This window comes from Bufo gargarizans, chromosome 4, assembly GCF_014858855.1.
Source record: "Bufo gargarizans isolate SCDJY-AF-19 chromosome 4, ASM1485885v1, whole genome shotgun sequence".
Taxonomy (NCBI): Eukaryota; Metazoa; Chordata; class Amphibia; order Anura; family Bufonidae; genus Bufo; species Bufo gargarizans.
In genome coordinates, this window is record NC_058083.1 from 266,283,644 (window position 1) to 266,306,248 (window position 22,605).

The 22,605-nt window shown below is 42.6% G+C and overlaps 1 protein-coding gene across 1 annotated transcript; it reads left to right on the plus strand.

The window, feature by feature from the left end:
* The first annotated feature begins 527 nt into the window (after positions 1–527).
* TPBG (trophoblast glycoprotein) lies at positions 528–4,275 on the plus strand. Its single transcript, XM_044290876.1, has 2 exons — positions 528–809; positions 1,140–4,275. The coding sequence occupies exon 2, from the start codon at positions 1,358–1,360 to the stop codon at positions 2,546–2,548; it is 1,191 nt and encodes a 396-aa protein (XP_044146811.1). The 5' UTR covers positions 528–809; positions 1,140–1,357; the 3' UTR covers positions 2,549–4,275.
* Positions 4,276–22,605: the final 18,330 nt, after the last annotated feature.

The following is a 22,605-nucleotide window of genomic DNA, read 5'->3' on the forward strand; positions in this document are numbered from 1 at the left end:
TATCTGGACTCTGTAATATTTCTAGAGCTGCCACATGCTACTGAAGCTCTTATCTGGATTATACAGTATTTTTAGGGTTGGCACATGCTACTGAAGCTCTTATCTGGACTCTGTAGTATTTATAGAGCTGCCACATGCTACTGAAGTTCTTAACTGGACTCTGTAGTATTTCTAGAGCTGTCATATGGTACTGAAGTTCTTATTTGGGCTCCTAATATTTCTAGAGCAGCCACATGGTAATGAAGCTCTTATCGAGACTATTGTATTTCTAGAGCTGTCACTATCTGTAGTTAGTAGTTAGGGAGGGCGAGGGCTGCAACCCTTGAAGGAGCACTTATAAGAAACACCTAAGCAAAGTTCAGCGAGGAGGATTCTAGTTGTCTACCAGCTCTGCCCTGTCCGTGCATCTCCAGGAGCTAGCACCAGGCTGCAGCCTCCAGAGCTCCGGGGGAGGAGCCAAACACAAGACGCTCCCATCTCGGGGAAGGGTGTTCACAGGCCGCGCACTACGCCTTTTGGAGGTACCAGTGCATGGATGACGCTGTCGTGTGGCAGCAGCACCTCGTGTGGAATAAATGTAGCGCAGTGAGCGTCTGGTGGAGCCCAGTTTGGAAGATTAGGTGTTTCCTTCACTTTGCTTACCGACTCCCCCTACAACTCGTAGATCCTGGTGGTATCTCCCGGAGAGGCAGGACCGGGGAGCAGCAGCAGAGCAAGGAGTAAGAGGCTGGTGTGAGCGGCTGGATGTGGAGGAGTCGCTGCTTGGAGACCAGTGCCAGGAATTCTCAGTAAACACGGGGAGACTCCAGGTAAAGTCGCAGAGAAAGCGCAGGGTGGACACTGCGTGATGTGGACTTGTGTGCAAAGTGTCTCATGAGGTGGGAGAAGTTCTGGAGACTTGTGGTTTTGCCTGGAGTTAGCGGTGCCCACTCCAGTCACAGTTTTTCAGGATGGGGAGTGGTAGTAATGGTCGTCTAGGATTGAGATGCAGGGGGAAGGGGGTTACTCCTAGGAAGATGATCAAGGGCGTGGAGAATGTAACCTGAAGCAAGAACAGGATGAGGAGATGCCAGGGGTCTGTTCTGGGGGGTAGTGTGGGCTTTATCCCTGTTTGACTACTCTGTCTCTTTTTACTTCAGGTTTCATTGAGAAAGTTCTTCCCACTCCTGGAGATATCTTCAAGCGCCTGGCATTGTGTGGTCCAAGGGTAAGGTTCTGGCACCGGAAGGAACCCTGCTCACTGTTTACACCGTGCTTTCCTTTCTTCTGCCTGTTACTGCTGGGAATTCACATCGGACGGTATCACAAAACCCTCTATACGGGGGAAACCTGGGGTTACAACACAATAGCAGGGGCGATGCCTTCCTTCCATGTACCCTCTTTGTTGGAACTCTGGAGGAGGGGGTCTGGACTAAGAAATATGAAGGGGTCGCTATTACTAGTCATAGTGTTTGTGCAGGCTTTGGGTAGTGTATGGTCTCAGTCCGAACAACAGACTCAGTGCCCAAAATCATGCGAGTGTTCGGATGCAGCCCGGACTGTGAAATGTGTGAACAAGAGTCTAAAGGAGGTGCCCAAAAACCTCCCATCTTATGTGAAGAATCTCTTCATCACGTACAACAACATACACAATGTGCAGGAGGGATCCTTCAATGAAGTCTTAACAAACCTTACCAATCTCAGTCTAAGTAGTAACCACCTCCAGGAACTGGGCAGAAACACCTTCAGAAACCTTCCAGGTCTACAGCATCTGGATCTTAGTAACAATAAGTTGGCCAATATTAGCGACTTGTCCTTCCAAGTTGGTGGTGGCCTTAGCAGTCCACTGCTGGAGTTGAACCTCCGTAGCGCTCTCTTCAATGAGTCCATGATCTTCTTCGTGGCTGGTGCCCTGCAGAATGGATCGTTAAGTAACCTCCAGAAGCTAAGCTTGAGTGGGAACAATCTAATGTACTTGCCAACGGATATGTTCGCTTCATTGCCCAGCCTCACACACCTTGACCTGAGCAACAATTCCCTGGTCAGTCTCCGATCTGGGATTTTCACCAACCTTGACAGCCTTGACACTTTGGATCTGAGAAATAACTCTTTAAAAAACCTAAGGAATGCAACACTTTTAGATTTTTCCAGTCAACCTGCTTTGTCTGTGTTCCTCAAGGACAACAGCTGGGTCTGCACCTGTGAAATTGAACCTTTTCTTAACTGGCTCAAGGACATGACAATAGTGAAGGATTCATCCAGCTTGCTTTGCTCCGAGCCAGAGAAGATGAGGAACATTTCATTGCTTTCAGTTAAAATCTCTGAGCTTGAGTGCCCACCATATCCAGATGACACCAGCTTACAAACCTCCTATGTTTTTCTGGGTATCGTGCTAGCCCTCATCGGAGTGATCTTTCTGCTCGTCTTGTATCTGAACAGGAAAGGGATTAAAAAGTGGATTTACAACATCAGAGATGCATGCAGAGATCACATGGAGGGCTATCACTACAGATACGAGATCAATGCAGATCCCAGGCTGACAAACTTAAGCACAAACTCTGATGTATAAATAATTTTTTTGTGGACCAGAGCAACACTTTATCTATGCATGAACTTAATGTACAGATAATGCATTTAACCATGAGCTTGCTCTCTTCACTCCCTGCTGCAGAAGTAGACAATGGCTCCACGCAGGGCTTCTGAATGCCTCCATCTGACTGTGAATTTATTGCTGCTTTCTAATTTTCTCTGTACTGTAGAGTCTGGACTTCGCATGCTGACCATCCACACAGAACAGACTGGTTTTGCTGTTCATAGGATGATACTCCTAAAAGAACAATGTTGGACAGTAGCAGAGCAGCAACAAGACTTTGCTTTTTATCCTTTACTTGGTTTCCTATCGGTACCACCCGTTGCCAATCCAGATACCAGTCACTGACAACTGCCTCAAGATATGTTTCTTTTTTTTTTTTTTTTTCTTTTATATACTGGTTTGTGAGAATGCTTCCAAAGTTGCAGTTCTTTTGCATGTCTAACATGAGGAGCTATACAGCAGCATGTACAATGTCTCCCTGTTTTTAATGATTTGAGATCCTTACTTGGAGAACATCAACCGTAATACTTTTGCACTGTTTTTTGTAAAAGAGATATGCAGTTTATATCAAATCCCAAATTTCTATAAACTGCGCCCGATTTTAATAACTCAGACTCAATAAAGAATATATTAAAATAATTAGTGTGTGGATGTTTTCTGCCAAAAGATCTTCCACCTACATGGTGGGTGTTGTGCAGGAAGCAAGTCGGGGTGAGGCAAAAGAAATTGATGTATTTTGTCTTATGTGGAGCTGCCAAGTCTTGTACAGAGGAGGTGGACACGCTAAAAGGATATTTGCAAGCGCTCCTTTTAGTAGTAACCATCGATATATGTACATACAATGACATGGAACCTGCAATAAGTCTGTGTAAATACTTTTTGTATTTTTTTATTAGTATACCAATTTGTGCTTAACATAATAATGCCTTGACCTGTATGTTGTGAACTGTTCAAAGAGTAATAGTAAATGGCAATAGGATGAACAATACAGTCTATGGCCTCGAGGGTCGGTTAACCCATTATGTTTATGTGCAGATGTTTGCTTTTCCAGTAGTATTTAGCAGTGGTGGTATCTGGTTTGCATGTGAATGATGTTTTCTACTTGGACGGGGCAAATAATGGATTTCTCTCTCTACCATTTATTATCAGAAGGGTCTTCTGATGGCCTACAGGCCTCATTTACTAATACCGATTAAGAATTTTTGAAACCATTTTTGTTTAATCGTTTGAGATGATTTCTGTGACTTTGTGTAGTTTTTGCATTTTGCCAGTACATAAGTGAACAGCATGAAATCTCCTCTCGCAATGTGCCATTCTCTTACTATGCAGATGGGAACCTGAAGTTCAGTCCTGGTTTATTGAAGTTTACTAGGAAATGCCGGAGCTTCATGCATAATAATGGAAATCTGCTCTTTTAAACTTTAGGCTTCTTTGAATTGAAATGTAAATTGTAACCTAACGTTGATGTTGGCCATCAACATATAAATGATGTCTTAATCCGGATAATAATAGATTGTAGAACAGTAATTACCTTCCCCATGTATAACAAAAGAATGTAATCTCAGCAGCTTTCTGTGCCTGCCATGGAGTATTTATCCCACCGAAGTCCTAGGGCAGTGGTACAGTTGGGAATCTATACTCTGAATGTGTGTGTGTGTATACTGAACTATAATATACTGTCATAATCTGCTCACTCTGGAACAGTGCCAGTCAATGTAGTCTATGATGAGTGCATGAAATATCACATAAGGGTACTTTCACACTTGCGGCAGAGGATTCGAACGGAGCTGCCTGCCGGATCTGTCTCTCCGGTGTCATCTGGAAAAATGGATCCAGTATTATTATTTTTTCGCATTTATAAAGCTCTGCGCATGAGCAGACCGGAAAGCTGGATCAGTTTTTCCGGAACACTTAATGCCAGATCCGGCACTAATACAATTTAATGTAAATTAATGCCGGCAAGTGTTCAGTATTTTTGGCTGGAGAGAAAACTGCAGCATGCTGCGGTATTTTCTCCGTCCAAAAAACGTAAGAGGGACTGAACTGATGCGTCCTAAACAGAATGCTCTCCATTCAGAATGCATTAGGATAAAACAGATCAGTTTTTTTCCGGTATTGAGCCCCTAGGATGGAACTCAGCGCCGGAAAACAAAAACGCTAGTGTGAAAGTAGCCTTAACCACCTCTTGGGAGGTGTGCTGTTTGATCCTGATCATATCCACCTCCTTGTATTTCATCAAAATGTCGCATTGTAACTCTTTTGCATTTGTTTGACCAACATTATGCTTCTGGTTTCATAAAGATGGTTGTAAATGAGTTCTCCTAATGTGTTACTAGAAATTCTGAAAAATATGTAAAACACAAACTATATAATCAATTTCCTAGTATTTTCTGAACTGCTTCAAACCTCAGGTTATTGGGTGGGAGTACTTTAAGTTGATTTCCTAGTAGTGCGTTGAGTGTCTGAAGGATCGATGTAGTGATTCAGCAGAAGTCTTAACCCACATCCTTCATCTGCTTTGACATTCTCTTGTTTTCCCTGTGGATGTGATTGCTGTTTACAGGGGCAAAGTATCACTTTGCATTGAATGGACTCTAAGCAGCAGAATGGAATCGCAAGAAATCTTGATCTCATGACTTTCCATGGCAAAGCAGTAGGACTAATAAAGTTCTGTTTTGTTGTCCGATTTAAAATCTATAAAGAAGTTTGATTAGATGTTGTCCTACCTAGACCGTGGAGGGACTTTCCTTGCAGTAGACCAGGACAAACCTATTAGTTTTAGTTTTCATCTGACATTGAAAAGTACTGTGATATACCTAACTTCAGACTTTCTGGGGGGACAAAGTCATTTGTAAAGGAGGAAGTTCTTCTGATGCGTTCACAGGAACGGGATAATTAGATATAGACTGAAAGACTTAGACAATCTGTCTCAATTATTATCCTTTTATGTGAGTGATGATTCGGTTGTTACCCAGTGGTCAATGATTTTATAGCTTTTTATATTAGTATGGTCACTCATTGCGACTTCTCATGTTACAGATCTTACTTTTCACATTGGATTTTTGAGACCTTTCACGTGAATAACACATTTCCAAGCTGCGTATTTTAGTGGTCACTCTAAGGTCACTTTCACGCAGTGTTTGATAAGTGATTGTGAGCCAAAACAAGGTGACAATCTTTCCATTAAGGTACATTCACGTGACGGTATTTATGGGTCCACATTGGATCCAGACACATTCATTTCAATGGTGCCTCAAAAGATGCGGACAGTACACCATGTGCTGTCCGCATCTGTACCTCCGTTGCCCCACAAAAAAGAGAGAACATGTTCTATTCTTGTCCGCACTTTTTATCATAGGGCTTGTCATGCACAAAACATACGGTCATGTAAATGTACCCTTATACATTATCTCTGTGTAGGATCCACTCCTGGTTTTTGCTCCCAATCACTGATCAAACACTATGTGAATGCAGCTTGATATATTTCATGGGTTGAATTTTCTGCTCTTGCTCTGGTGGAACTCCATTGGAGTATTCTATGGTATAGCTTTTTCTAAACCTGCAGATGTCACTGTTGATACTTGTGCTAATGGGGAAATTGAGCTAATAAATGTTTAACTCTACCAAGTGCAAGATTCAGAGTATCGCAACCAAACTAAATTAATGGATTCATTTTGGGAATATGCAATGTATTTCCTGGACTTGCAGACTGCGTCTTACATAGACATAATTGCAAACAACTGTTGTCTGCTGCACAGATGTCAGAGCTTCAACCTAGAAACATGGAGCATGTTTTCCTGCCTGGTTCTTAAGATATTGGGGGAGATTTAGCAATCAATCGACTCCAAAAAAGTAGTGCAAAATGCACCAAAATTGCAAGCTATCTAGTTTGTGCTATAATTATCACATGCCAACGTCAGTATTCACTCCATGAAGAAGGACTAACGCCAAAATGGAAATCTAGGGTACAGCCAGCCGGTCAGGTTTCTGCATGCAGTTTTGGAAGCGTGCAGAAACCTGACCGCGTGGCCGTACCCTTAGGACCGTCACATTTATGAATGTGTTATCAGAGTGAGGGCGCAAATATAGACAATGTTGTAAGCATACACCAGACAAGTGTAAACTCATGAAAAGTCACCCATTATTATTATTTGAAATTGTGACTATTGCAGACAAGAATAGAACATGTTCTATTTTTTTTCCGGAGCCGCGGACCGGAAGATCGGCAGCGCGCTCCAGAAATGCGGAAAGCACACTGTGTGCTGTCCGCATCCATTCCGTCCCCATAGAGAATAAATGGGTCCGCACAATTGCGGAACGGATGCGGACGTGTGAATGGAGCCTTAAAAAAAAAAAGTCCCAGCCTCCTGTAGAGCTGGCCATATTCAGTACTTCCTGCTCATCTCCCACAAACTGGTGTAAAAATGTTGGAAAATGTTTCAATTTCAATCAAAATGTTGCAAATCTGCACTTCATGTTCATTATACTCTGTACAACATTTGCTAAATTTGATCTCAACTTTTCACCACTTTGATCTCCAGCTCTAAAAGCTAGTCATGGCACATTGTGCCAAAATTGATAACTCTCCCCCATTGTCTGTTTGTTTATTTTTTGCCAAATTATAAACCTATCGTAATTATTGTCACACAAGGAGGGAATTCTTCTAACCGTCTCGCTGTGTGCATGACAACAAATGGAATGGAAGAATTTATATTTTTAAGAAATGCTGTGATGTAGTGAGTGCACCATGTAGTCAGGTCAGTTGAGGGTGCCCATCCATCATTGTTACGTTGCATGATCTGATCGCCCTCTGATTTTCAGAGGTGGTACATGTGTCAGGATAAAACCCGATCATAGGAGGGTAATTCCTGGGCAGAGTTTAACCGTGTATGTGCACATTTAACAACCTAATATTTTTTTGCTGGCTAACAAAATCTTTATTATAGGCGCCTTTTAAACATTTGCATGATCTCATAAGTGTCAACCTTATTATATTTTTTCCAGTAGTCAAGCTAGTGAACAAGAGCGTTGGACGGCATCCAAACATTTAGACCAAGGCACTGTGGAGCGACTCGAGAGTTGTAGTTGTGTTGCTGCATGTATCAGTGTAGTAAAACAAAGTGGGCCTAAGCAGGACCCTCGTTCTGTTTTTCTGGCCAAAGGATGCTGTCTTAAGAGTCCTACAAAAAATATTCTACATTTTTCAAACCAGCACCTTGATCCTAATACTTTTGTAATTGCATGTTATTAAAAATGTATCATAGCCAGTGAGTTATTCACTGAAATCTATCTGTATAGCGCCACCTGCTGTTTGCCCTTTCTCTAAATTCTCTGTCCTGCTCACTGAGTTGACCTACATGCTCAGTTCCATCATTCAACTGCTTCCAGCTGCAGCAGAAAGGAATATCACCCCCCCCCCCCTCGCATTTGGTGCGGATCCGTCATGGATCTGCACAAACGCATCCGTTCAGAACGGATCTGTTTATATTATCTTTAACATAGCCAATGAACACCATTGAAAGTCAATGGGAGACGGATCCGTTTTCTATTGTGTCTTAGAAAACGGATCCGTCCCCATTGACTTACATTGTGTGTCAGAACTGATCAGTTTCGCCCAGTTTCGTCAGACGGATGCCAAAACGCAGTGTCTGCCTCCAAAGCGGAACGGAGGCAAACTGATTCATTCTGAGCGGATCCTTATCCATTCAGAATGCATTAAGGCAAAACTGATCCGTTTTGGACCGCTTGTGTGAGCCCTGAACGGATCTCACAAACGGAAAGCCAAAACGCCAGTGTGAACGTAGCCTAAATCTGGCAGAGCAATTGCAGCAATGAATGTGCAGATCTCTGGACCCATGTGAGGTACAGGGCTGGTTCTGTTAGAAAGAGATTGTCACGTACTATATGATTGTTGTACATTACTCATGGGATAACCCACTGCCCAATGTATCTGGTGTAGCTTTACCTCCTATGCACGTCCTTTTCCAAGCAGATTACCGGGATGATCACAGCAGCAGGGCAATGTGACTGTTTTCTTCCTGTGGGAGGGGATGACTCATGTAGTTGAACGCACATCGAGGTTTGACGGTGACAAAATTACTTTGCGAACCCAGAATAACAAAAAATGAACTGCTCAAAGTAGTAACCTGAGGTTTGTTAGGGAAGTGCGCGGTGCTGAGAAAAATAGTGTATTTCTTCAACTTGTATTCTGAGCTCCATGAATGAAAATAATAGATAAAGTACATAGTGCCAGCTAGATGCGCCACAAGGCCAGAGCGCCTTCATTACTAACACTACGTCCGTCTATCATCTTGTATTATAGTGCTTTATGTACTGATTCACTCACCTTATGTCTTCGTGTAATGCAGGCTCCACATGCCATTGACCGTCTTACACTACAAAACTCCATTTCTTTAACTAAAATACACTCAAGGGCTTTTTTTTCAATAAATCCATTACTGCACGAAAAAAAAAAAATAATCTGTGTGGCAAATGTAAAACTATATCTGGGGCTATGCTAAGCATGGTCTGTTGGCAACGGTCCTATTCACGGACTGCACCGTTAGTGTATTGTTTTGTGATATCCAGACTATATGGCGGAAACGCGGTCCGTATCGAGTTCAATGAGATGATGAAATAGGCAGAACATGTAGATCTCTGTCTACCTGTGAAATGCTTCATTTTCTGCAGTTCCAAGGCGAATGGCTGAAACATGGGTTCTAGAAGTAGTGCAGATCTGCAGCCTTCTCCTAGAAGTAGAAATGCGGAGTCCGGCGATAGGATCACAGTGACCGATAGCATCTAGTGTTGCTGCTATGTGCCTTTGACAACTGCTGGTCTCCAGCTTCGGTCCACAGGCATGCACTGGTTTGGATCCTGCTCAGAGTATTCCACTGGAGAAGCTCCAGCTACAAATGGCCTCTAAGTAGCCCCAGCCTTAGGCTACTTTCACACTTGCGCTTGATCGGATCCGTTCTGAACGGATCCGATCATATTAATGCAGACGGAGGCTCCGTTCAGTATGGATCCGTCTGCATTAATAACTTAGAAAAATTTCTAAGTTCGCAAGTAGCCTGAGCGGATCCGTTCAGACTTTCAATGTAAAGTCAATGGGGGACGGATCCGCTTGAAGATTGAGCCATATGGGCTCATCTTCAAGCGGATCCGTTCCCATTGACTTACATTGTAAGTCTGAACGGATCCGCACGCCTCCGCACGGCCAGGCGGACAGCTGAACGCTGCAAGCAGCGTTCAGCTGTCCGCCTGTCCGTGCGGAGGCGAGCGGAGCGGAGGCTGAACGCCGCCAGACTGATGCAGTCTGAGCGGATCCGCTCCATTCAGACTGCATCAGGGCTGGGCGGAGGCGTTCGGGTCCGCTCGTGAGCTCCTTCAAACGGAGCTCACGAGCGGACCGACGAGCGCAAGTGTGAAAGGAGCCTTAGAAATCTTTTGCTTTTTCTATTTTATGTTTTTATCTCATTGCTGTTTAGATTCTCATTTCTATCACATGCCGTTAGACTGAATTCTGCATATGACTTCAGGCTTTTCAGATCTTTTAGGATGATAGCATCCTATATCACAATAGCTGATTCATACATCCATTTAAGTCTACAAATACAGCTTATTCACTATCTTGTCTGAACTCACTGGTATTTTATAGGATGGTTCGTAAAACGACATGTACTGCCTCCAACCTCTGTTACCTGGAACATACCGTGTCCAGCAGAAGAGCACAATTTATTTGATTTCTGACAGTCAGTGCCTTTGTCTTTCAGATATATATATATATATATATATATATATATATACATTTTTGCCTTGGCACATGGGGGTTTAATTAATAACGTAATTGTAATTATACTGTAATTGTAGCGAATGTGTAGCAATTGGTGTTTTACTGGGCTGTGTGCTGGGCAAAATGCATATTTTATGAATATGTTATGAGGTTTCTATGAATGTTCTGTAATTATCTTCTACTGTAATTACTAATAATAAAAGTGGTATACGATAAAATAGGCATAATGTTTATCCTTCTAGTCTTATTCTAGTTTACTATAGGATATAATGGACCCCTGCTGTTCACCGCTGGACACTTCTCTATAATGATAATGGAATATTGAACTGATCCCCGTAATCTTGCTAGGAATGCTAAGAATCTTCAGTAATTCGTTGCTTTCTACCTAGCAACCTAGAAGAGAGACGAGTGGCATCCGAGACTTTTGCAATAAGAAGGTCTTTGTAATGCAGAGAAGACTGACATAACAGCAGCAATTCCCCCTCCACCATATAATTAAAGAAGACCCGCCACAGGAAGGCAACTTTTCCTTTTAAGAGGTTTTCCGAGATTCTGATATTGATGACTGATCCTCAGGATAGGCCAGCAATATCAGATAAGCGGGGGTCCAAAACCTGGGACCCCATCACGCAGCTTACCAAGCACAGCGCCATCCATTGTATAGCAGCTGTGCTTGGTCAGCTCAGCCCCATTCATGAAGCCCTAAACTGGCAGTGGGTCCACCAAAGTTATGAAGAGGTGCCGGCCTCTTCTTAACTTCGGCCTATCCTCCGCCAGTTCTAAATGTTAGACAGCTTCCGAGCTCTCTTACTTTTAGACCTTTTTTCTACACCTGAAACAGGCTTTTTTAGACCTGGCATGCGCGGGGAGAATTTGCATTTTGCGGCGCCACTAACTACTTTGACGCATTATACTCCTGAAATATGCGTTTTAGACGCCAGTCTTAATAAAGGTCCAAAGTTATAAAGTGGCGCAGGCCCCTCCATAACTTCTGTACATCCAGTGACAGTTCTAAATGTAATACAACTTCCGAGCTGTCTTACATTTATATAATTTTCACCTATAACAGGTGTAGAAAATGTTTACGCCTATAGCAGGCGTAGAAAATGATAAATGAGACAGGCTTCCTGCCCGTCCCCTTCCCCGATCACACCTCACCGACAAGTCTAGGTCCGGCATGAGCAGGGCAAAGTCACAGATAGCATCTGCGCCTCAAATACGCCTTTTAGGTGTATTTTAGATTTGTAAATGACCCCCAAAGTCTGTTTTCTTTGGTTCTGTGTCATGTCTGTATGTGTACATGTATTTTTCCATACCATTATGCTTCTGATTGGTTGCTTTAATGCTTGTGATTGGACATATTTAAAAAAGATGGCATAAGGGAAAGGGGGATAGACCCCCAATGTGCAACTAATAAAATTGGCTCTACGAGCGTTGCCTGGCAGAGGATCCTTTAACCAGAAAAGTGTCTGGGTCTTTGATTCTTAGGTCGACCACATCCCATGGCACATCTCATGGAACTTATTAACCAGTTTGAATCCTACAGATCTGATGTTGATGAACTATCATGAGGATAGGCCATCAATATAAAAAAAAAAACCTTTAAGCCTCATGCACATGACCGTATGTGAGAACTGTGTCATATAAACCCTAATGTGGCACTCCTAGGCCTCTTTTACACAATCAGTGTAGCCTCTATTCCTGGCTTTGGCTTACAATGATGGAAATCACTGATCAAACACTGATTGTGTGAAACAGCTTTAGGCCTCATGCACACGGCCGTGAGCGGTCTGTGGTAACCCGGCCTGGATTCCTGCTGAGAGCAGGAGCGCACAGCGTCATTGGTTGCTATGACATCGTGCGCTTCCTGCTGCCGCCGCAATACAGTAACACACTGGTATAGATCATACCAGTGTATTACTCTAGTGCAGCGGTGGCATGAAGTGCACGATGTCATAGCAACCAATGACGCTGTGCGCTCCTGCTCTCAGCAGGAATCCAGGCCGGGTTACCACGGACCGCTCACTGCCGTGTTCCACAGCCGTGTGCATGAGGCCTTACTTCTAGATTTATGATAGAGGCACGAATATGTTTTCCCTCATGTAGCTATAGGAAAGAAAATTCATTGCAACTAATGGATAATACAGCATACCACAGTGGCACATGGAGCTGGGTCAGTGCTACACTCCATACACTGATGTGATTGAGTAAAGTATAGTATGATTACCCCTGACAATGTCTAGGGCACTCACTCTGGCAGGATAGAAAAACAAACCAAAACTAAACACCAGATCTGCAAAATGCTGTCTCGACTTACTAGTCCTGTCATGTTGGCATTTTTCTCCTGTGTTCCTGTTCACACCTGCAAACCGAATTAAAAGACTGACTTATTACATGACTAACTGTTGAGATGAAGAGATTGTTTGTTTGTTTGTTTTTCTTTCTCCTACACCAACTGTTCATGTGCCCTTTTTTTGGGCCCAATGCCACGCTATAGCAAAACGTATGTATATAATGGCATTGCACTTTATCTACAGTAAGTAAAGGATTCAGGTGAACAATAAGAATACTGTAGGTATGTATAGTGTGGTGTCATTGTACCTCAACATAAAGCTGTTCTTCTCTTATATACCATTACAAGCCTTAAAGACGTTCTGAAAGAATGGCGATCAAGGTGGTTGGCAAACCTTCCCCCACCACCCTGTCTCTGTAAAGGAAAAATGACTTACCTGATTCCTGGTGCTGGCTCCCCACTTCTCCTGCGATGCTTCGCTGGGCTCCCTTGATATCAACATCCAGTTTGACATTGCCACAGCCAATCACTGGCTGCCTCGGTGACTGGCTTCCCTTACGTCATGACAAATTATCACACGATGCAAGGGGATCCGGTCAAACAAGATGTTGACATCGAAGATGCCTAGTGGAGAATTGCAGGTCTAGATGAGAAGGAGCAGGGAGCTGGCGCCAGGAAGCAGGTAGCTCATCTTTCCTTAAGAGGCCCCTCCCCCCCCCCCCGATTCTTGTACAACGCCTTTAAAGGGTAACTAACCTTTTAGTCGAGTTAATTTAAAAATATTCTAAATGCCCTGAAACAAACTTTTGTAATGTTATTTATGGATTTTACTGTTTTACTGAAAACCTAGGGACCTGAAGTTCAAGGTGTCTATGGCACTTTGGAATCAGTAAACTAGTACACAAATAGGGGCCGCAGGAAGCTCTGTACTGGTAGGGGTACGCATTGATTCTTGCATCACACATTGATGTGCTATGCAGACCTTTTAGCGGAGCAGGCAGAGGCAGCAGCGATGTGTTAGGCAGAACTCCAGCCTGTGCCTCTTCCGCTTGGCTAAATTTTGGCCCAGCACATCCGTGCAAGGTCTCCTTAACCGATATGCTATGCAGAGCTTTTGGGTGAGTGCAGCGTACACATTGCTGCTGCCTTTGCCCACTCTGTGTAGCTAAAAGCAAGAAACCCTGCAAATGATTTAGAAAAAGGGCAGAATGAGTTAAAAAAATAAAAGAAGCATTACTCAGCTTAAGGATCTGGCATCTTTGCTGTTCTAACACTTATTCTGTCCCTGCTGCTCTCTGCTTCCTAGCAGCATCGTGCTCAGAGTAGCGAGGATGATAACCTCATTTCACTGCGCATGTGCACGATATGAAGTGAGGTATAACTTACTTTACTCGGCTTGATTGGCGCAGTGCACGTGTCCAATGCCGCTGAAGAAGAGTCCTGGACTCTTCTCCCAGTAACTCTAAATTACATAGGATAGATGGGTTTGCCATGGGCAGGTTAGGGACCCAAAACCCCAGCTGTATAACAGCATGCTAGTAGTTTAGGGGCCCCAAACTAGGTGACAGGTTCCATTTAAACTTAATTGATATACAACTGGGTGACCTCTTTATGTTCTTATGTAAGTCATTGATGCATAATAATTTATTACAATTTTACTCGTGAAATGTGTTACAGACGTGCAAGTAAAACAAATTCTGACTCCGAGCCTTGTAAATGGCGGCATCCAGTCCGTAAAGGTTGGAATATAATGTAGAGGAAGATGACAGCGAAGTTTATTAGAAGTGAAGCAGTGAGTGAATATGTTTAGGGATGTGAGGCATGTTTTGTGTCATAGTTTCCAGGGAGACTGTCGTCACCCAGTTGGTTCTCCTGACACAGTTTAGCGGATGGTTGCTGAGAAAGTTGAATGTACAACTGATCATCTAGTACACAATTCAGTGTTCCCGGCTGACCACAGGAGAGTGGCTAGTCGAATGCACACTGATATCTCCTGAGATGGTAGGAATGTCACATTTTATATTAATGCCATTTATATTTATTCATCTTACTGCAAAAAATTGTGGATACATTTACATAAAACATGGCCACTCTGGGAGACACTATGTGGTACTGCCATATAGTACTGTATTTCAGAGAATACCATCATAATACAGTAGCCGATTTTGCGCACAGCTTTTTCTCTAAAAGAGTAAGGCCGCTTTCACACGGTCAGTGATTGATCAGTGATTGCTAGCCAAAATCATAAGTGAAGACTACAGAGAAATATGGTATAATGGAAAGATTTGTACCTGTTCAGTTTTTTGGACCCTCATCTGGTTTTGGCTCACAACCACTGATGAATCACTGATTAAACAGTGACTGTGTGAAAGTGGCCTGGAATCCACCAGAATTAACCTCCATATGCTTTTGTACAGTATAAACTCATAGGGCCAGATTTATCATGACTCTGACAGCTCCACTCCACTTTCACATATGGCTAAAGTCAGTTTTAGCCAAGTCAGATTCATGATCGGGCCTTTACAAAAGCAGCTTTACAAAAGTCGCACGTCTTTATGAAAATTCACATGTTCTATTAAAAAGTCTTATAAGATAAGCATGGTCCTCACTGGAGTGAAATTGCGCATTTTTATGCAACTTTTTAAATAGTCGCAATAGTAAATCTGTCTAGAGATTAATTTACATAACAAAACACACCCACTTTCAGAGCAGAAAAAAGTCGCTAATTTTTGCGCAGTTTTAGCGATTGCGCAAAAATTAGCGACTTTTTCACTACATTATTCTGACTTGAGCTAAGGATAAATCTGGCCCATAGACTTCTGTAGGTGCTGTATAAGCTCCATATAGCTGAGCTGTAAAATGGTTGTGTTCCCCATATCCAGTCACTTGCATGCTCTTATTGTCTGCACCTCAAGAACATCTCCAGATTCCGCCCTTTTCTTACAGTGGAAACGGACAAATCTCTTGTTGCTTTGATTCATTCTCATCTTGACTACTGTAACTCTTTACTAATCGGTCTCCCTTTCATTAAACTCTCCCACTTTAGTCTGTCCTAAATGCTGCAGCCAGGCTCATCTATCTATCCACCCGCTACACTGATGCTACTAGTCTGTGCCAGTCACTTCACTGGTTGCCGATCCACCACAGAATACAGTTCAAATTTCCCACCCACAAAACTCTCCACAGCGCTGCACCTCCATATATCCCCTCCCTCATCTCCATTTACCACCCTATTCTCCGTTCTGTTAGCGACCTAAGATTAATATCCTCCATAATTCGTACCTCTCACTCCCATCTTCAAGACTTTTCTTGAGCTGCACCTACTCTCTTTAATGCTCTGCCTTGGAATATCAGGTCAATTCCCAACTTCTCCACCTTCAAACGTGCCTTAAAAACACATATTTTCAAGCAGGCTTATCATGCTTCCTAAACTGACTTCTAATAACTTCCTAATAACCTCCCCCTCCACACACACACTTCCTCCAACTCTTCAGACCCAAACTTGATGTTCTGACAGTAATCCCCACACCCAAAGCAGATCGGCCTACACCACTCCTTTCAATACAAAGATGGCTGGACCACTTCATATAACAATCAACCCCACTTTCTCATAGATTGTAAGCTTATCCGAGCAGGACCCTCACTCCTAGTATTTGTCAGTTGTTAGCCGGTAACTTTGTGATGTCTTTTGTTTTGTACATGAACCCTCTGAATTTTAAAGAGCTGTGACGCTATACAAATAATAATGATAATAAAATGTATTTATATAGCGCCACCATATTCCGCAGCGCTTAAAAAATTCATAGGGTTCATGTACGAAACAAAACTAACTGGCTAATATGCAATTGAAACACTAGGAGTCAGGGCCCTGCTCGCAAGAGCTTAAAATCTATGAATTGGGGGTGACACATAAGGTAGTTAATTGTGATAAGTAGGATTCAAGCCATTATTGAACTGACAATAGTGGTGCCAGCCGATCTGCTTCGGGTTTGGTACTACTAAAGGATCGAGTTTAGGCCAGAGGAGTTGGTGGGGGACAGGTTTAGTCGGGGAATAGTCATTTTAGGTAGCTTGATAAGCCTGCCTGAAAAGATGTGTTTTTAAGGCACGTTTGAAGTTGTGAATTTACCTAATATTCCGGGGCAGAGTATTCCAGAGAGTAGGTGTAGCTCGAGAAAAGTCTAGAAGACGGGAGTGAGATGTACGAATTATGGAGGTTATTAATCTTAGGTCGCTAACAGAATGGAGAGCACGAGTAGTGTGGTAGATGGAGATGAGGGAGGAGATGTATGGAGGTGCAGCACTGTGGAGAGCTTTGTGGGTGAGAAGTTTAAACTGTATTCTGTGGTGGATGGGCAACCAGTGAAGTGACTGGAACAGACTAGTAGCATCATTGTAGCGGTTGGATGGATAGATGAGCCTGGCTGCAGCATTTAGGACAGACTGAAGGGTGAAGGGGGGAGAGTTTAGTGAGAGGGAGACCGATTAGTAATGCGTTGCAGTAGTCAAGACGAGAATGAATCAAGGCAACAAGAGTTTTTGCCGTTTCCACCGTAAGAAAAGGGCGGATTCTGGTGATATTCTTGCGGTGCAGACGACAAGAGCGTGTAAGTGATTGAATATGGGGAGCAAAGGAAAGATCAGAGTCAAATGTGGCCCCAAGACAGCAGACATGTTGCACAGGAGTTATGATAGGGCTGCAGACCGAAATGTAAATATCAAGTTTAGGTGAGTTAGTAGATGGGGAAAGACAAGAAGTTCAGTTTTTGAGAGGTTCAGTTTTAGATACAGAGAGGACATGACAGAGACAGCTGCCAGACAATTACTGGTGTTTAGGAGTAAAGCAGGGGTGATGTCAGGGGATGAAGTGTATAGTTGGGTGTCGTCAGCATAGAGATGGTATCGAAAGCCAAATATATTGATAGTCTATCCGATGGGGGCTGTATAGAGGTAGAAGAGGAGAGGACCTAGTACTGAGCCCTGAGGAACGCCGACATCAAGAGGAAGAGGAGAAGAAGAGCCAGCGAATGATACACTAAAGGAGCGTCCAGAGAGATAGGAAGAGAACCAAGAGAGAGCAGTGTCCTTAAGGCCAATTGAGTGGAGCATGGTGAGGAGGAGTTTATGGTCTAAGGTATCAAACGCCGCAGAGAGATCCTGCAGAATCAATAGCGAATAGTCACCATTTATTTTTGCTGTTAGTAGATCGTTAAGACACTTTAGTAAGGGCAGTTTCTGTAGAGTGAAGAGGGCGAAAGGCAGATTGTAAGGGGTCAAGAAGAGAGTTTACAGAGAGATAGCTTATTAAGCGAGAGTAGACAAGACGTTCATGGAGTTTAGAGATGAAGGGGAGGTTAGAAACTGGTCTGTAGTTAGCGGCACAGGTCGGGTCAAGAGATGGTTTCTTTAGTAGTGGGTTAATAATAGAGTGTTTGAAAGAGGAGGGAAAGATACCAGAAGAGAGAGACAGGTTAAAAATTGTAGTTAGGCGAGTGATAACAGCCGGGGAGAGGAACTGGATGAGGTGTGATGGAATAGGATCACTGCTACAGGTTGTGGGTCGAGAAGAAGAGAGAAGCCCGAAGACTTCGGAGCGAGGACGATTAAAATTATTTGGGGACTAGTTTTTTTTTTTCCTGCCGGATACTGCCAATCTTGTCTCTGAAGTAAGTGGCCATGCCATCAGGTCAGTAACAGGTTCTGGAACTTTAGGGCTTAGAAGGTAATGAAAAGTGTCAGAGTCGTTTTGGGTTATTTGAGAGTGAGAAGATGAGAGAAGTGAAGTACTTTTGTTTGGCAATGTTCCGAACCGAATTATATGTTTTGAGCATAAATTTATAATGGAGGAAGTCTGCTGATATTTGCGATTTTCTCCATAAGCGTTCTGGAGCAGCGCTGTAGAAAACGTGTTTCAGGTGTGTGCCAGGGTTGCCGTGTTCTGTGTCGAGAGGGATGGATTGATATTGGAGCAACTTCATCTAGGGTGGTTTTGAGGGTCTGGTTGTAATGATTGGCAGCCAAGTCTGGACAGGGGAAGGAAGTCATTGGGGTAAGAGACAATTGTAGGGTGTTAATAAGTTGCTGGCCGTTAATGGTGTGTAGGTTTCTGTAAGTGTGAAAAGTAGGATTGCCTTGAGAAAAGTGAGAGGTCTTTATGGTAAATGAAAGAAGATTGTGGTTAGAAAGTGGGAAGGATAAGTTACTAAAGTTTGAGACTGAGCAATGACAGAAGAAGACTAGATCAAGTATATTGCCCTGTTCATACGTGGCAGAGGAAGTAAGTTGTGATAGGCCAAGAGAGGAGGTTAAAGAATGAAAGTGAGCGGCTGATGGGGAGATAGGATCATCAATGGGGATATTAAAATCACCCATAATAAGTGTTGGTGATTCAGAAGATAGGAAGTGAGGAAGCCAAGCTGCAAAGTGATCCAGAAATTGGTGGGGGAAGCCTGGGGGACGATAGACATCTGCAAGTCTCAGGGGGAATGGATGGAAGAGTCTAATGGTGTGAACCTCAAAAGAGTGTAATGTGAGAGAGGGTACAGGGGAATGACCTGAAATGTGCACTGTGGAGAAAGTAATATGCCTACTCCTCCACCGTGCCTGTCATCAGGTCTGGGGGTATGGGAGAAGTGAAGTCCACCATAGGATAGGGCAGCAGGGGAAGCAGTGTCAGAGGGCAGTAATAAAGATTATTATTATTATTATATGTGGGCAAATATAGAGGCAGGTTTATCAAAACTGGTGTAAAGAAAAAGTCTTAGTTGCCCATATTAACCAGTCAGAATCCACCTTTTATTTTTCAGAGATCCTTTGAAAAATTTAAGTTGGAATCTAATTGGTTGTTATGGGCAATTAAAACCATTATCCTTTATGCCAGTTTTGATCAATCTTCCCCCATAATCTTGCTTAATGAAGCTGCATTCACTTTTGACCAGTAGCACTTGCCAACCAACTTGCTATTTGTAATTGCCAGATCCAAATTGTATTGTTATTTTTTTTAAATACATCTTTAATTTTTATCATGAAGTGTCCATTTTTACAGAAAAACTGAAATAAGCCGGTGCTTTGGGAAGTATCAATTTTATTCCCGCTGAATAGTTTTATTCCCGCTTATTCCCGTCTACTTTTTGGTTAGTATAATGATTCAGAAAAAAGGTGATATCATTACATCATCATTCCCATAAAACCTGCCTCCCTGGTAACTTTTCTGCACAGCTTTACCGCATTACTATGCTGCTTCATTTATGTTGTAGGAAACATTTGCTATAAGCTAGTTTATAAATTAGTAAACTTCAGACTTCATTTTTATGTTATTCCACTAGTTAAAAAAGATTTACAGCATGTTTCACATAATGAATTATCGAGTGTTATTGAAATCTGGCACTCGTTCCCTCTGCAAGTAGTGTCTGCTTTCCATGCTGCACCTGCTACCCAACAAAATAAGTAGGGCACCTATTTTTTTTAAAGTTACCACGCTTATTTGTCATTTCATTAAAGCACCAGCCTCATAAAATGATAAAAAAAGGTTGAGTAAAGATGTTAAGTGAAGCCAGTCAGCAGACCAGAAAGCAAACATTGGAAACCTAACACATCCTAGCAAAATCTTTTCGTTATAAACTGAAATGTGTAAAAAAAAAGGAAATGTTCCCACTGCTCCATAAGAAGTGTCTAATGACTCAGCTGGAACATTACTCCAGGGCACTGGTTCTTCTTGATGTTCCACTTGTTTGTACCGCAGTCAAGTGAACATTTGACAATTGTACAGTAAGCACAATGGAAAAAATCACACTGTCTAAATTGAATTGTCTTTGTAAAGAAAATGTAGCCGGAGTTTATTAACACTTTCAGGACCCTGCCATTTTTCAACTTAAGGACCAAGCCATTTTTTTGCAAATCTTAGGCCCCTTGCAGACGAGCGTGTCCAGATTAGGTCCGGATGCGTTGCGTCTGCGATCATGGAAAATCGTGCGAGTAGATACACAATCGCAGTCAGTCTTGCAATGCGTTTTGCACGCGCATGATAAAAAACTGACTGTGGTACCCAGACCCAAACCCGGACTTCTTCACTGAAGTTCGGGTTTGGGATCGGTGTTCTGTATATTTTATTTTTTTCCATTATAATATGGTTATAATGGAAAATAATAGCATTCTTTAATTCAGAGTGCTAAGTAAAATGTCCATTGTGGGGTTAAAAATAAAAAAATATATAACTCACCTCATCCACTTTGTGGTGTTTCGAAAGTCAGCTATATACAATCACGCACCTGTGTAGAGCAACCTCTATGTGCACGGGAGTGACTTGTTGAATTTGTCTTTCTCCACTTACAGCTTACGCATCAGACACCCAGGTGTTAATCAAGTAACCTTTTAATCCAGAGATTGTATTACAAGATGTTGCAGGGTAATCTAGATGGGAAAAGCATTATGCCAACAATAACTCCTAGCTCAGAAGATGGATGCTGCTACTCAGGAAGCTGAGCACACTATGAGCAAGGCATCACTGGGAAAACAGGGGGTGGCTAGGCTAAACTAACTAGAAGCCTGACATTCTTGTGGAACAGAACACACTTGATCGCGCAGCTGGGCTGGTTTTATTCCTTTTTCTTCTTGCAGGACCTGGCTGGAAAAGGACCTTCGGTGACGTAATCGCGCTCACAATGTGGTCAGCGTGGTGACATCAGCGCAGGTCCTGCTGAATGAAGATAGAAGAATTCTATCTTCATTCAGCAGGATCTGTGATGACGTCACCAAAGGTCCTTTTCCAGCCAGGTCCTGCAAGAAGAAGATGAAAGAAGACCAGCCCGGCTGCGTGATCAAGTGAATGAGGTGAGTTACATTTTTTTTATTTTTAGCCCCACAATGGACCTTCTGAATTAAAGAATGCTATTATTTTCCATTATAACTATGTTATAATGGAAAATAATAAAGTAAATGGGGTCCCGGGTAACTCATCCCTCGTCTCCTTAGCAACCATGCGTGAAAATCACATTGCATCCGCACTTGCTTGCTGATGCTTGCGATTTTCACGCATCCCCATTCATTTCTATGGGGCCTGCATTGCGTGAAAAACGCTGAATATAGAACATGCTGCGATTTTCACGCAACGCACAAGTGATACGTGAAAATCACCGCTCGTCTGAACAGCCCCATTGAAGTGAATAGGTCCGGATTCAGTGCAGATGCAATGCATTCACCTCACGCATTGCACCCGCGCGGAATTATCGACCGTGTGAAAGGGGCCTTACATGTGTCACTTTATGTGGTGATAACTTTAAAATGATTTTACTTATAATGCAAGCCATTCTGAGATTGTTTTCTCGTCACATATTGTACTTCATGACAGTGGTAAATTTGAGTCAAAATATTTCATTTTTTTAATAAAAAAAATAAAAAAGTTACCAAAAAGTCTCTATAAATATATTGCATGATCGACCCCATCCGATAAACACCATAAAAAAATAAAATAAAAACTGTGTCAAAAAAAGCCATTTTTGTCACCTTACATCACAAAAAGTGCAACACCGAGCGATAAAAAAGGCGTATGTCAAACAAAATGGTACCAATAAAACCCTCACTTCATCCCACAAAAAATTAGACCGTACATAAGAAAATCGCAAAAAAAAAATATTTAGCTCTCAGAACATGGAGACACTAAAACATCATTTTTGGGGTTTAAAAAATGCTATTATTGTGTAAAACTTAAATAAATAAGAAAAAGTATACATATTAGGTATTGCCACATCCATAACTATCTGCTCTATAAGGGTCCATTCACTCGTCCGTGTTTTTTTTGCGTATCCGTGGATCCGCAAAACACAGACATCGCCGATGTGCGTTCCGCATTTTGCGGACCGCACATTACCGGCACTTAATAGAAAATGCCTATTCTTGTCCGCTATTGCGAACAAGAATAGGACATATTCTATTTTTTTGCTGCCCCAT

Coding starts and splice junctions, on each gene's coding strand:
- TPBG (XM_044290876.1), top strand. CDS start 1,358: ATGCCTTCCTTCCATGTACCCTCTTTGTTGGAACTCTGGAGGAGGGGG.